This window comes from Drosophila ananassae, chromosome 3L (genome assembly GCF_017639315.1).
Source record: "Drosophila ananassae strain 14024-0371.13 chromosome 3L, ASM1763931v2, whole genome shotgun sequence".
In the NCBI taxonomy this organism is placed as follows: Eukaryota; Metazoa; Arthropoda; class Insecta; order Diptera; family Drosophilidae; genus Drosophila; species Drosophila ananassae.
In genome coordinates this window covers 8,543,688-8,559,018 of record NC_057929.1, presented here as the reverse complement: position 1 = coordinate 8,559,018, position 15,331 = coordinate 8,543,688, and the positions used below count along the sequence as shown (strand labels likewise).

The 15,331-nt window shown below is 47.4% G+C and overlaps 2 protein-coding genes across 15 annotated transcripts in view; both read right to left on the bottom strand.

The window, feature by feature from the left end:
* Positions 1–4: 4 nt before the first annotated feature.
* Positions 5–15,331, bottom strand: part of LOC6495932 (serine/threonine-protein kinase N) — a 30,554-nt gene continuing 15,227 nt past the window's right edge. For 4 of the 12 annotated variants that reach the window (XM_044715227.1, XM_032450261.2, XM_032450260.2 and 1 more), the window contains 9 exons: positions 13,440–13,978; positions 6,251–7,558; positions 4,768–5,451; positions 3,025–3,243; positions 2,248–2,871; positions 1,813–2,184; positions 1,638–1,745; positions 1,437–1,577; positions 5–1,374 (listed from right to left, as the gene is read on the bottom strand). In XM_044715227.1, the coding sequence (XP_044571162.1) occupies positions 1,231–1,374; positions 1,437–1,577; positions 1,638–1,745; positions 1,813–2,184; positions 2,248–2,871; positions 3,025–3,243; positions 4,768–5,451; positions 6,251–7,558; positions 13,440–13,978 (4,139 nt within the window). In that variant the 3' untranslated portion in view covers positions 5–1,230. Of the gene's footprint in view, positions 1,375–1,436; positions 1,578–1,637; positions 1,746–1,812; positions 2,185–2,247; positions 2,872–3,024; positions 3,244–3,310; positions 4,028–4,767; positions 5,452–6,250; positions 7,559–13,439; positions 13,979–15,331 lie in introns of those variants that run through there. The other 8 variants (XM_001959840.4, XM_032450259.2, XM_014908057.3 and 5 more) reach the window with 5 other exon arrangements.
* On the bottom strand, positions 7,671–13,410 carry LOC26515562. Of its 3 annotated transcripts, none has more exons than XM_014908654.3 (4): positions 11,261–13,410; positions 10,069–10,558; positions 9,590–10,012; positions 7,671–9,524 (listed from the first exon to the last, which is right to left on the bottom strand). In XM_014908654.3, the coding sequence occupies exons 2-4, from the start codon at positions 10,315–10,317 to the stop codon at positions 7,908–7,910; spliced, it is 2,289 nt and encodes a 762-aa protein (XP_014764140.1). In that variant the 5' UTR covers positions 10,318–10,558; positions 11,261–13,410; the 3' UTR covers positions 7,671–7,907. The 3 variants fall into 3 exon arrangements, with proteins under 3 accessions (XP_014764140.1, XP_014764139.1, XP_044571164.1); XM_014908653.3 differs by having other exon boundaries at positions 11,444–13,410; XM_044715229.1 differs by having other exon boundaries at positions 10,069–13,410.

Genomic DNA, 15,331 nt, shown 5'->3' with positions numbered 1-15,331 from the left:
GATCTCTGCTTTGTTTATATAATCCTTTCGATTCGCTTGAGGGTGCACAATCGTTATCATAATCGTAATTATCAATAATTATCTTCACATAATGATAGCTTAGGACTACGTTTCAATAATCGATTATTACAAAACTTAAATAAAACTAAAAAATTACATTAAATATATAGCGTAGATCTTAAGGGTACAACGATTCGGTTGCATGCCACCAAAATAGATCCTCTTGAGCGGTCTTTCAAATTTTCTTCCTCGATCTGGGTTTAAAGCATACCGCGCACATGCAAACAAATCATTTACAATCTTTTAATCGATCATCGAATAAAAATGCTCAAAGCAATACAGTTTCTTGTATAATAGGTAGGTGTAATAATATAATAATAATAAATAACAAATGTTTTCGTGTGTGTGTTTTGTTTCCTTTTTGTTTGTATATGATTTAAAAAATATGTAAAATTATAACACAACTCGGGCAATGGGCTAGGGAGTTGATAAAAAGCGCAAGGCAATTTACAGAGCTTACATGTTAGAACTGTAAATATTTAAATATGATCCCTTTTTATATCCTTTCTCTTCCGTTCTCTAGATTTAAATATATATATATGTGTATAGACGATGAGCTCGTTTCCTGGGATGTGCATGCAATGTATGTATAGATGTATAAAATATATCCTCGAATTTGTTCTTGTATGCTGATTACGAAAATATGTTGCGGGCGGTTAACCGCGGGGCAGAAAACCAGTGTATACATATATTATCTATTTAGATCCGGTCCTAAAACATTCCAAAAAACTACAACTTTGCGTATAAGGCTTTCCTAAGGGTTTTCAGACTATTCAATGTGTTTTCGTATTGAGAAAACGAAATTAAAGAAACGACTCGACTGTACAATGATGCGACAATGATGTGGACAATGGATACTCAATGGGCAATAGGTTGGGCTGGTGATTAGACAAATGCGTCAGCTCTGCCACAAAGTGGGCAACTAGGTAATTTGGTTCACGTGAGCAACACTCAAAAGTACTCTCATAAATAGATATATTTTTATATAGATATAATTCATAAATATATATGTCCTGTATCTGCATGATCTCTCGTATAAATATTAAACTCACATCGATTAAACCAAATAAAATTACTCGAAACCAACTTCGTACACATTTAAAAGCAAAAGGCAATAGTATCATTCCGGGCGGGCTAGGCCCGCTCCGTGCCAACAACAACAACATGTGCCTAACACCATTCGGCCGTGTATGAAAAGTCCTGGAAGAGCACCTGCTCGTCCTCGGAAAGGTGGCGCGGCTCCTTCGGTGGCGTTAGCTGGGCCTTCTCCGACGTGAACTCCTCATCAAAGTTTGAGACATCTTCCAAATGGTTCTAAGGGGCGAAAATAGGATTACATTTCCGATGACCTGTAGATATGATAGTATGTAGCTTACAATTGTGGGCACAAACGGTGGCTTGACTTTGCGGAGCAGCAAATCATCCCAGACGATCGATCGGAAGAAGGCCTGCTTTTTGACATCCTCCGCATCGCGTTCCGATGATCCCAGACGTCGTTCAGGGTTCTTGCGCAGCAGCTGGAAGTATTTTAGATTAGTAATCAGGCTTTTCCTTAAATTTTCCGACTATTTTCTCACCCTGCGCATCACGGCTATGGCCTCTAGGGAAAGGAAGCGCGGATAGCGAACCTCGTCGTTGACAATTGAATCGAACACCTCTTCTTCGTCGTCGCCGGGGAAAGGTGACTACAAGTTATGAAAAAAAAACATCAGTAATCATAGATTTCTTGTTGGAAAACTATTATCCACTCACCTCCCCAACCAACATCTCAAAAATTAACACACCCAGACCCCACCAATCCACAGCCCGAGTGTACGAAGTCTCCGTGAGCACTTCTGGAGCCAGGAACTCTGGCGTGCCACAGAAAGTGCCGGTACGATCACCGAATCCCATGCCCTCTTTGCACAGGCCAAAGTCGGCGATCTTGACATAGCCCTCCGTGTCCAGCAGCAAGTTGTCCAGCTTCAGGTCCCGATAGATAATCTTGTTCTCGTGCAGATATTGCAGGCCCAACACCACACAGGCGGCATAGAAAACGGCACGCGGCTCCAGGAATACATCTGTATGGATGTGCATCATCAAATCGCCACCGGCGGCGTACTCCATCACAAAACAAACGTGTTGCTGTAGAAGATAGAAGATGCTTGTTAATGAATATGAACTTTACTTTTAGATTCCAGCACTCACATCGGTTTGGAAGCACGAATACAGGTTGACTAAGAAGGGATGGCGCATGGCATTGGCCACCTCGAAAATGCGCTTCTCGCTGAGCAGGGACTCCACCTCATCGCGGGCAATAATGTCGCCCTTCTTGAGCGCCTTGATGGCATAGTACTGGTTGTTGGTTCGCAACTGCGACAATATAACCTTGCCAAAGTGGCCACGACCCAAAACACTCAGCAAGCGGAAGTTGTCCATCGACAGCATGCCGGCATTGGGAGCCTTACCAGCTCGTCCGGCCTCGATTCCGCCGGATTCGCGATACTGCAGGCCACGGGCAACATTACGGCGCTGCTGTTGTTGCTGTTGCTGCTGACTGTTGGCATTGGTGCCGGGCGTGTAAACGGAAGCGGCTGCCGCCGCCTTGGCCACATTCAACTCGTACTGGTTGGCATAGATGGGTTGCTGCTGCTGCTGTTGTTGCTTCTCCTGTCGCTGTGAGGGCTGTGGGAACTGGGGTACTCCTGAAGTAGCATTATTCCCATAAATGGTCGGAGTGGGTGGCTCCTGGATGATGGGCGAGGACTGCACATACTGCTGCTGCTGTTGCTGGCCGCCACCTACATAGAGCTTGCCCAGCTGCGGTATAACCTAAAGGGATGGTTCGAATAAGAATATATATGATTATTATCATATACCTCCTTCAAAGGACAACTATTTCAATTGGCTACAACTCGAGAGCTTGGATATGTATGTCCTTTACCGTGGTATCCGGTATCTGGTACCTGGTACCCCCTTTTTTACCTGATTCACTTGGACTGGCACTTCTGACTCTAACTTCTCAACCGTCTCGAGCACAATGCTCTCGACATAAGCCTCAGAAACTTTCTGTGGCGGTTGGGACTCTGCCACGGCCTTGACCTCCGGCTGCAGATCCGGCTCGGCCACCTCCTCTATCAGGCAACTGGTCGTCCGGCTGGCATTGATCGGTTCAAGGGTGATATGTACAAGACTAATGCGGGCCTGCAAGAGGATGCGGTTTCTTGATAGGATTGATTGTCTTGATCACTGGGACGGAAAACACACATACAGCAGGAGATGCTGGGACGGCGCTGGGACACAGAAATAGCTTGTTGTCGATGATTCTCGTGGGGGACAGGTCGAGGTAATGAAGCTGGCTGGGGTTATGCTGGTTATGCTGGTAGAGCTGCTGCTGTTGCAGGGAGAACATTTGCCTCAAAACTTGCGCGACCGCATGGAAAGTTGGCACAATCATGACGTGCGGCCAGGCCCTACATGTCGATCGATATCGTTACGCGGCGATATGGCCAAAACCGTATTGGCCAACTGAAGGCGAACAAGTGCCAAGCCAAAGTCAAGACCAGTGGCCGGTGGTCACTTAGCAATTTGGTCGCTTCTGCGTCGTTGTTTTGGGTCTAAAAATTACCAGCCAGCAAACCGACAGCCAGAGAGAAAATGAGACAACGGGGCGGACACGGACACATAACGATGGGTGGGTACGGGTACATAGGCTTGGACACTCACATTAACCGAAAGGAAAACAAACACAATCTTGGATGAAAATGGTGGAAATGTGGAACGCTGACGTTGCAACGTCTATAGGTATGAGTGTGAGGGGGGGTTCTGGGGCAACAGAGGTGGGTGTGTGGATGACAAAAATTAAAAACATTTTCCGACCATTGGCACGTGAAGTGGCGCACTTTCGTTGGCCCCCGTTCATAGCCCCTTCATACCCCTAAAATATACGAGTATCCTCTGATCTTTTCGCTCTCTATTTTAAGAATTTCAAAATTGTCAAATTTTGGTTTTCTTTTCCCCCTCGACTATATGTGTAATATATATATTTTTCATTTAATGCCAAAATAAATTATCAATTCTCAAAGCTCTCAAGTTGTTTGGCCTTTTTCTCTATAGGGATTAAAAAAACTACTTCAAGCTTTTAAATTTTAAATATTTTTTAAATAATACACTGTGCAAGTTAGGTCCAAAAGTGCAGAGTTGTAATTTAAAACAAATTCATTTCTAAAAACATTTATAACAACATCTAACTAAGCTGTGCAAGCTAATAATACTTTATATATATATATTTTCAATTTATTATAGATTTTTTAATAAAAGAGTTTAATTTTTTAGTGTTAGCCACATTCAAAGCTCAATTGGTAACTATTTTGGTTACAATTATTGAGAATCCAAGTACGTTAGGTGTTTATGTGTGTGATTTTAATGATTTAAAAATGTTTGTAAATTAGATCTTGGGGCTTCCGAGGCCCCAATTGTTGTGTGGAAGAGCCAAACCAGAAACAACACACAGACACTTAAAACAGAAACATTTAACCCAAACTCATTGTCAGAACAAAAACAAAAAATATTTAACGAAAAATTAAAAGCAAAAGATCGTGGGGTTAGTGAGAATAAATCATAAGAAAATAATAATATGTAATTGGGCTGCAGGATCAAAACTGCAGCCAGGAACAGAGATTGCAATTAAACCGGAAACCAAACCAGGAAATGAAAAAACCTCCTAACCTCCACACAGAAACGATCGCCGGCGCTGGAGCTGTGACTGGAATGCAGCCGGCTGCTCTGGTTATCCCTGTACAGATACTCGTCATCGTCCTCGGGATATTCCACCAACGGTGACGGCGGCACCGATCGTTCCTCCTCCGTTCTGCCGCCCAGGAGGACCACGGGTGGCAGGGTGAGAACCGGTCGGTGCAGCTGCTGTTCCACAGCCGATGGGGGTTCGGATTCCGTGGATTTCTGGGCGGGATGTAGCTTGGGCTGCTGATGCTGATGCTGCTGCTGCTGCGGCGGCTGCAACTGAAATTGTGGGTTGTGGTTTGGGCTTTGGCTTTGGCTTTGACTTGAGCTTGGCATGCGCAGCGAAAGGGGCGGCTTTGGCGGCGGGGCGGTTAGGGTGTATGGCGGCAACTGCTGATCCTGATCCAGCTCCTCCGGCTCTCTATGTTTCTCGCACATCAGCAGGATGGCCTGGCGCTGGGCCTCCTGGAACTGCTGCAGGCGCAACTGCTCCTGGCGCTGGCGTTCCTGCAGGGCCTGCTGTTCGTTCAGTTGCTGTTGCAGCAGGAGGCTCTCCAGCGCCTCCGGATCCAGCGTCATGGGCTGCTGATCCTTCAGCAGGCGACGCAACGTGGCGGGACGCGAGTCCAGGTCGGTGAGGAAATCGAATTCGTGCAGGGCATCCTGCAGCTGTCGGCGGATAACGAAATCATGACGATACGGAACGAAAACGGAAACGGAAACGGATACCGAGACGGGCACACAAACACACAAGGACATAGTGTGAGAGAGACAGAGAGAGATAGTAGGACAGAAGGCCACACAAAGCGAGATGCGTTCGAAAGAGACAGAAAGAAATATGATAAGAAAGTAAAAGACTAAAGCATAAAAGAGACTGACGGAAGAGAAATGAAAAGGATGAAAGCGGATGAGAAAGCGATGATGAGATGAATTAGGATCCTTGATCCTTTGATCCTGCTTTTCTTTTCAGTATTTTATTTTTGAGGATATATAACAGGATAAAAGTTTAAGTGTTTAGAATTCATAGACTCTTAAGAAAGAAATCTTTAAACATTATTCTCAAAAAAGTGTCATTTAAATCCTCTTTCTCTAAGAACTCTGCACGTGTTCCATCAGCTTCCGTTAAAACGTGGTTCTGTATGGAGTTTGGCTGGCGTTTTCGTTTAAAAAAATTATACAAAATGGATTCATGTTTACACAAAACAATACCAACACCAAAATGTCCATAATGTGTGATGACTGTACAGACTTCGTGTGTGTGTGTGTGTGTGTGTGCGAGTGTGTGTGGGTGGGTGGGCGAATATAGATACATGAGAGAGTGGGCGGAGGAGCAGTGGCAGGCACAACGATCAAACCAGCTACGGGTAAACAGCTAAATACATACGCAGATCTTTATACAGGATCCAATACGCAATACTGAACTGTACACAGGTCTCTTGGTTAGGTGGAGACTGGCTACGGCACTTACCTCCTGATCCAGAACGGGCGTCGTGGTCGACGACTTCACCACGGGCGGTGGCGGTGGAGCAGTTGTGGGTGCGGCAGTGCGTCCGCCTTGGATAGCGACTCCTTTACTGGCGCCCGGCATCTGTAGGTTCAGGGTTCCGGGTCGGCCGGCAGCGCCCGCGGCGGTAACTGGAGGTGAGTCCGGTGGGAGAACGCTGATGCCCTGCATGTGCATGGACAGGGGACGCACTCCGCTCAGGCCGCTGGCCGAGGGGTCCGGATATTCGCCAGGTGTCTCCACATGCTCGTTTATGCCAGCATCCGGATCGAACTCCAGATTCTGGGCCTGCTCGCCGGGCGTATACGGCTCCGGTTCAACCAATGCATCCGACGACGGTGTCCTCGAAATCGGCGAGTCCGAATCCCGGGTGAAGCTGGCCGCCATGGGGGATGCACCGGCGGGAGGAGCACCCACGCTCCCGGTACCCATGTGCACGTGGTTGGGGGCATTGCGCTTGAGCAGACGACCCCAGGTGGCCACATTGATGTTCATCTGCTTGGCCCGGGAGATGTTCTTGGCCTGCTGCCGATTAAATATCATCCGTTGGCGACGCAGCTTCGGCTTCTGCGATATCATCGGGTTCAGGAATTTGATCTCGGCGAAGAGCAGACCCTGCGGCTCCAGCTGCAAGGCCATGCCGTGACGCACATCGTCGATGAACTCCTCCAGGCGCAAAACCTTCACGGCGCACAGGGACCGCCAGTCGCGCCAGTAGACTCCGATCTCCAGCTCACGGGAGCGGTCTAGGTCGATGGAGAAGCGCTGATCCCAGGCCTGTTGCGAGCACGGCTTCCAGGATGTCTGTCCCACGGTGATGTTGTCCAGCTTAATGACCGCCATGATCTCAATGGAGGTCTCGTCCTTCACCGAATAGCTCTTCGAACTGCTGCGCGATGTCACGCCCTTGACGAAGCTCCGCAAGTCCCCTGGACTGGAGTTGTTGTCCTTGTCCCTCCTCGAGCGACCGGGCACATCCTCCAGCAGATCCTGGCAGCCCATGAGGCGCACCTCCAGCTTGCCCGTGACACTGGCACACCTGCCCAACGAGGACACCGACTGGTAGGGTTTGCCGCCCAGCAGACCGCCATGACTGGATTGCAGGGAGGTGTAGGTAACGGGGACCGGGGAGGTGGATTGCTGGACAATCTGCAGCTCCGTTTTCAGCAACTGGGCGGCGGGAGAGTCGGCGGGCAGCTCCTGGCGACGAAGGTCCAGCGAGTAGCGCAAGAGATCCAGTTTCCTCGATGACTCCGACAAGCGTCCATGGGCCTGAATAAGAAAGTAAAGTGTTTAATATTTCTTTTAAATAAAAATAATGAAATTACTTAAGTCCTTAACCCTCTTATACCTTCCTTAACCCTCAGTAATACACATTTTTCCCTTTACAATCTATTGCTCTTGACTTTATTACAACATTAAACTGATTCAGCGCACAATCTGTGTTTTGTTTGAGGAACATTCGCGTCTGGCTTACAACTATTCGACAGATTTGGGTATCTTGTGGTTCGGGATTAGATCTGGGGTTCGGGTTAATCGGGGCAGTGGGGCAATCAGAAAAGCAAAGTGTTAAATGCAAGCCTTAAAGTGGAAGATAAATATGAATTTCAATGTCCTAGTCCTATGGCTGGGGCCTCCTCAGCAGGGGTCGCTCGCCCAGGGAGAAGGCTCTGCCGCGGAGCTGGAACCGCTCCGCCAGCCACCTCTGGCAGCTCTCGCACTGGCAGTTGGGATTCTTGGTGGGGCCCACATGGTGGCCAGGCTTCCGCATCGCCACCACGTTGCCGAATCGACGCGCCTTCTCCAGGTGCTCGTGCGTGTAGCCGGAAACGACGGTGGACGCCTCACTGGCCAAGCTGGGACTGTCCCGGGATATATCGAAACGCCGCACTGGCAGTGGTGATGGCGCCACAGTGGCCCCAAAAGTACTGGCGGAAGTGGTGCTGGGCGGGGCTTCACTGCCGCATCGCACCACTGTGGTGGCCGCCGACAACAATTGCGGCGAACTGCGCTCCGAGGAGGGCGATCCGGAAGCCACCTGCACACTCAGATTGTCACGGGCCTCGCTCTTCCAGCGATAGCTGGGATGGAGCAGGCGGAACGGATCCGTAGTGGCAGTGGCAGCTGGCTGGACGGGAGCCGTGGCCGGTGGCGTTGCAGTCGGTCCTTGTCCGCTAGTGGGTCCAAAGAACTGCAGAAAACCCGGACGATTGCGCGGGAAATGCGATATCTGCTGCAGCTGGGACTGCGAGTGCCTTCCCGGATAGGTGTTGAAGCCGTTGGCATCCGAAAAGCCATCCGACTCCGAGGGGATGGTGTCGCTGCGCTGGAAGGAGCTGCGCTGCGAGGACTGCGCCTCGGTGATGGTCTGCAGAGCATGTGGATGCGGATTGTTGGTCGCAGTCAGGTGCTGGCTCGGGCTCTGGTCCAAGGAGTGCTGACGGGACCACAGTCTCTCCATCTGGCTGATGCGAAGCCTGTCTAGCGAGTTCTCATAATCAAAGCTATCGGACTTGGTCAGGCCGAAGCTGATGTTCGGGGTATCCACCTCGTCAGTCTCCTTCCAGGAGGAGTCAACGCAGTCCACTCCGCCTATCACACTGGATATGCTGCTGCAGGTGGCATCCCGCGGCATCGTGGAGCGGGAGGAGTTCGGGTAGGTGCTACTGCTGGTCTCGTCGCTGGGCTGGCGCATGTACTTCTGGCGGAGATTGGCCAGCTTGGCCGCCCGCTGGTCCCCGATGTGCTTGCGGAAGAGCAGCTGCTTGGACTCGCTGACCTCCTCGGCGGTACTGCATTTGGTGATGGCATGTCCGAGATTCAGTTGGTCCCTCGCTTGCGTCCCTGATCCTGGGCTTTGGCCCTGCTGCTGGGCTAGGCGCCTCGGCATGGCTCCGCCCGAGACTCTATGATGACGCAACAGCATCTGCTCGTTGTCCAGCACGGTTTGCGGCGTGGAAGTCGATTCTAGGTCGTAGCGTTTGCTGCCAGCCAGCTCGGAGTCGGATGAACTCGATGCCTCCTCGTCGGCGTGGTGCTCATCATCGGCTTCCTCCTCGTCGCCCTCGGAGCCCGTACAGTAGACATCGATGTGGACTGTGCGGGGTTTCTTCTCCCCCAGATTGGGTGGCCTTGAGGCCGACGGTTGATTCACACTGCCAGCCAGTGGCGGTATCCTGGACATCGAGGCCGACTTGAAAGTGGACGAGGGCGTTGTGGGCGTGGGTGAGTAGGTTGGCTAAACGAGGTTAGTTGAAAAAAAGTTAATAAATGGAGGACACTGCAGGGGATTCCTTTCCATACCACGTAGGTGTTAGCCTCCTCCGCCTGCCGCTTGCTGGCAAAGTTCATCAGCGCCTCGGTGGTGGCCCGACGCTGCTCGTACGCCGGACGCCTCCTGGCCGGCTGCTCCTCGGTGTCGCTTGTCTGGGAAAAGGCATCCCTCAGCTGCTGGGCTCTCACCTTGCTGTGGTACACAAAGGGTTCATTGGCCACCATGGCTCCCTCCTCTTGAGGAAGGAAATCCGCCACGGCGGACACCATAATGTTGCAAGTGCTCCGACAGCGAGTCCCGCATACTTGAGCCGTGGCACCAGGAGGAGCAGCAGCGGCTTTATCCTTGACAGGCAGTTGGTTTAGAGCTCTCGAAGCTTGGGGACTGCCGAAGGCAGAGTCGGCATTGGTGGTGGTGGCCGAAGAATTGGTGGAACGGAAGCTGTTTCTGGTCTGCAAAGGAATCTTTCGATAATTCTCTTCATCCAGCTGCCAAGTGGAGGGATTACCTTGTCTGCATCCTGCTCTGCTTCGGGATCCTCGAAGGGAGTACTCCACTTGTAGACCACACGCACTGGATGCACTGCCTCCGGAGCACTAAACTCCTTCTGCACGGTCTCCCCAGCCCGGGCAAAGGTTAGATGGGCTCGCACCGTCCACTCGGCGGTCAGCTCGTGTGGCAGTGGAACCTGCTGACCCCCGAGTGGAGCAGCTGTTCCCGAGGCAGTAGGCGTGGGTGTGGGTGTGGGCGTGGACATGACTCCCTCAGCAACTTAACGATCGCAGCATGAACACATTGTGGCTATGGCTGATGCGGCTCAAGGTGCCATCCACTATATATAGGAATATATCCACTACACACTCACGCACTATACATAGGTCTATATATAAGACGCACTCGCACACGAACTTTTATATTCTTTAGACTTTTTGCTAAAAATACCAAGAGTCCGTTTTGATAGTTTCTATGATCTGCTCTGGTCATGCGAATAGCTCGAACTGAATTTCAAACTTTTATCATTAGGGGTATTATAGCCAATTGATTACAGATGGAAAGGCCTATCAAGAATGCCTACATACTTTAAGGGAAAGCCTTTCGGGATATCGCGGTATGATGTTTACCATTTGGCACATTTCCTTGGAATTTATATAATATTTTTGTTTAATCAGAGAGCTACTAGTCAGAGCTTTCGCTCTATGATCAAAAATTTCTAAGGTAAATGGAACTGTTATACCAACAAAGGTATCATTATATCACAGTAGAATGTTTACAATTGTCGGAAATATTTGTGGCAAGCTTTTAATTTAAACAAAATCTAGAAATTCCACAGGATGTTTATAAAGAAAGCCAACTGATTTAATTATTCTTTTTCAACTAGGACTTGGAACATCCATCATAGGCCATCTCAACCGTATTAATTGGCTTTTTTGTTTGGATCGTATTTTTAGCTTCATTCAGCCAACGCACACATACAATATATTTTGAAACGAAAACACTTTCGGTTTTTAGTTTTTTTTTTTCTATTTCATTCGGCTTTTGTAAAATTCGTGCTTCTAAATTTATGTGAATTTATTTTTAACAATATTTTTGTTAAAATTGCAAGATGACCCCAAAAGCCAAATGTTGTGAGGAAAACGGACAACGAACGTGCCGCAGCACGGGGCACCACACTGAAGGTGATAATCTAAACAAGAAATTACGCAATTTTCAGGTAGATAACAGCAGAGAGACCTGCAGCACACGCTACGTATGCGTAATTTCCACGCTAAACGTTCGATTCCATCGAAATCGGTGTGGAGAAATGGTATGTGTGCGTGCCTTTCCCGGATTAGCTTCAATTATTCTCGTTATAATAGTTATTATTTGTTGCTTTATTTTATTACGCATTCAGAGAGTCTAACACAAACGCGACACGAAACGCGGTTATTAAACAAATTATTTACAATTATTAAAAGAAAAAAAATAAGAACTAAAGTATCGGAGGAAAGCAACGGAGGAGATGGCGTCGCCAACGGCAACTCAACGCGCACTGAACACCGCGGAAAACGGAAAAGCGGAAAAGCTGCTTGTGAAAATTCGCTAGAGGATCGCTTCTCTCACACGCTCACTCACTGGTATATATATAATATATATGCAATACAATAGACCCACTAACAAATTTTCCCATATGCTGGCCAGAGAACTTTGCGCTCCGATTCTTATGATGGTTTTATTCGTTTCTCGTTCTGATTTTAAATACTCTTTCGGTGGGTATTATGGTTTGGAAGGAATTAGAAGACATATATTTCTGCAGAGAAGGAGATATCTCCAGTACTATAATCTCGAGAGCCCATATGTCCTTCTTTTCTAATCTTGCTAGTCTCTCAGGTTTCAAGCTATCTTAATAGGTGGACAATATCCTATATCCTCCATTATGCTAAACTGTTTTGATACTCAAATATTATCTCATAAGAGATAAACCTCCACCTAACTTCTAGGGTATCTCAACTTCGATTGCTCCCAAAGTTAGCTTTTCTTTCTTGTTTTAATTTCCTCTTTTTTTATTTCCTAAAGCCAAAGACCCGATCAGGCAGATGCACAAACATAAAATATACGTTTGTAGATTCTCGGGCAGCATAGTTCTAAAAATGTTTAGCAAAACGCTAACAAATGGCCAAAAAAGCCAAAGCCAAAGTCTGTTTTGTGTTTACAGTTTGGAGGATCGCATAAAAACTTCATCGTTGTGGTATTGAAAGAAGAATTAATTGAATCCAATGAATGGAGACGGGAGGCGTCTCTTTAAACTTTCATTTGTCTTGTGGCTGGTGGCTGATGTGCTGCACTGTAACCGATAACTTCCCCATTCCGCTGTCAGCAGACAAATGCAACAGACAGGCAGATGCAACCGCAGAACAAATAAATATGAGAATGGGGGCCTGCACATAGATTATTTAGGCCACAGCCTCGGACAACACATATACTTCTCATGCTGGATGCTGATGCTCCTCCGGAAGTGGAAACCTTGCTCGTGGTGGAGCATCTCAACCAGTGTCATGTTGAATCCCCAACTAAACCAAAGCCACGCGACAGGAAACGCAAAGACATTGGGAAATCGTAAAAAGAATCGTATCTTCTTTTGCATTTCGAGCCTATTGTGAAATTCGAAGAACAGCCAAGCTATTCTAGCCAAGTGCTGAGAAGAAAATCTATATGCGTTTATTTTCGGCCAACGTTTTTGTTGTAAAGCAAAACTATTAACCCACAATGTTCTGCCAAAATTATTAGGGCAGGCCCTGAGAACACTTGCCAAATCATTTTTCGTTTCGTTTCTTGGGTATTTTGTTTTTTTTTTTTCGGTTTTCCGCCAAGTAATTGCGACGTTCCACGTCCATTTAATTAATGAGACGACAGTTAGTGGCAAAAGACTTGAAATGAAAATGAAAACGGACGAGCGGCGAGCGTTGAAAAATATTTCAAGCAGCCGCATAATTAGCTTTTTCCTCCTTCGTGCTCCTCCCGCTTAAGATTCAGCGGGGCAGAAGTCGAGCAAAAATCACGTATACGTACTGGTGTATCAAATATGAATCATACGCCGCGTGGCCATATGGCGGCTGCCACACCTGATTTCAGGTGGAAGAGGTGGAGGTGGAGGGCGGCAGATGTACAGGGCACAACGCTACTCTGGCCCTCAGCCAGCTTTAATTATCTCCGGTATTAGCCGAATTACGAATAATCCTGGGGATGTCCCAGAGATTCTATTTTTTGTTCAATATTTTATATACATTATTTTGTCATTTTCTTATAGATAGAGTTATAGAGCTATAGTACAACTTATAGTATATTATATTATAGACATTCATCTTCAAGACCCCTTAGTGTAAGTACCCATTTCCGACTTACCTCCTGCAGCGCTTTCTTGTCCGGAGCTCGGTTCGCCGTCTGAAGCGTTCGGATCACATTCTTGGCTCCATCCACGACGGCTGCCTCGATCCGTAACCGATGTCGCAGCTCCTCAATCCGCTCCTCCAGCGTTGTCTCCAGACTCTGGGGCTGGCTACTGCTATTTCCAGGCACCGTTTGGCCATGCTCATCGACCATTTGGCGCGTGGCCTTCATGCGATCGGCCTGTTCGCGATTCTGTTTCACCTTGATGATGCGCAGACGCAGGAATTCGATTTTGGCCTTCGAATCGGCCAGCATCTGGTGGGCCTCGGCCAGGAGCTTCTTGTCGCATCCGATGCCCAGCGACTGGATCATGTTCTCCGCTCCGGTCTTGACCTTCATCTCGATCTGCAGCTGCTTCTCCAGCGAGGCCAGAACTTTGTCGTTGGCGGTGGCCGGGACACCGCCCTCCAGAGCGTTGTTTCCGCCGCCCAATCCCCCAACAGCACCGCCAACCAAAAGGCCTCCATTGGGATCAACGCTGGCAGTAATAGCTTCTAAAAAGAAAGAGGGGAACAGTTTCTTAATCGGGTCTTTGTAATTTAATCTAATTCCTTGGGTCAGGGCTCTAAATACGTGTCTGGAGCACTATCGGTTCTTAAATCAAAGCATCGCAACTGTTTCTTATCGACTAATTGGAATCTAAAGGGTAGGGCTATAAAGGCCTCGATAAGAAATTGTGAGTCAGTAATGATTTTTCATTTCCAAAGGGCTGACGTTAGAACATCCTGTTTAGTTCAATGCATTTCCTCTGGCTTCTAAAATATATTTTTGACAAGGAGACCTGCCTCTCCTGCCACTGATGCCACATTTGCATTTGTGCAACATTCTTTGACAGCTGCCACAGGCGTGTCAATCGCCAGAGGCATATGGAAAGTCGACATTGGCGCCACACTACGGCTACTGGGTCAGTGGCTTCTATTGGTGGATTGGCCCAAACACGGAAGCTGATAAATAGAATAGAAATGCCAGAATGCTGTCTCTCGGCGAGTGGTGTAAACAAACCAAACCCAGCACATTTCATGCCACTTGTGTCAATATCTGGCTCACATAAAGAAGAATAAGTGGCGACAACATTTCGGTTTGTTGGCCGCGTCCACGTCCGCGTCCCCGTCTATCACAAAAGTGTTTGTGTTTAAGATACCAAATACCAGGTACCAGAGCATGCTTATAAAAGCGATAATCAGATCTTTCACACCCATCACTATAATGGCTTTTTGTCACCATGGATGCCCCCAAAGAGAAGTGTGGCAACAGCAAGTGCGTGACAAAGACTCGTAAATGATGAGGTTACCCCCAAACTAGGGGGCCCTCTAGCACTTTCGGCATTCGTGTTTATTTGGAATTACGTTTCCGCTTCAAAACTAAACAAAAAGCGAAAATAATTAACTCTCTGATAGATTAAGGCAGGGGTGCCCAAGCACTGCTTATGACAGAGCAAATTCCAATACCTATGCACAAAAGCACAAATACATATGAGCGATAGTTTTTTTTTTTTTTTCTATCGTATCACTGAAAAAAATTTTTGTAACATTTTCAACAGAAAAAAAAAAAAAAAATTTTTTCGGATAATTGAGAATTAATTTTAGGATTATAATTATTTTCAATATGCTCAATTATTTTTCGAATTTTTTTTACTGCGCTTCCATATCGGCTTGTGACGCAGATACTTTAGCATAGCATTTAATAAAATGCCTTTCCAAATTAATTTTTTTGTTTCCGCTTATTATTATATTACATATAATACATTGCTGCTCGCAAAGAAAATTTTCGACAAAGAAAAAATGCATCGTTCCACAGTCAACCATTCTGTCCAAAACCACAACAAGAAGTGATTTTTTGCAGTGAAA

Excerpts from the sequence above, each read along its gene's own strand:
- LOC26515562 (XM_044715229.1), bottom strand. The coding sequence starts at position 10,317 with ATGTCCACGCCCACACCCACACCCACGCCTACTGCCTCGGGAACAGCT. Across the intron at positions 10,013-10,068 it reads CAGAGCAGGATGCAGACAAG|ACCAGAAACAGCTTCCGTTC; the intron begins GTAATCCCTCCA and ends ATTCCTTTGCAG. Across the intron at positions 9,525-9,589 it reads AGGAGGCTAACACCTACGTG|CCAACCTACTCACCCACGCC; the intron begins GTATGGAAAGGA and ends AACCTCGTTTAG.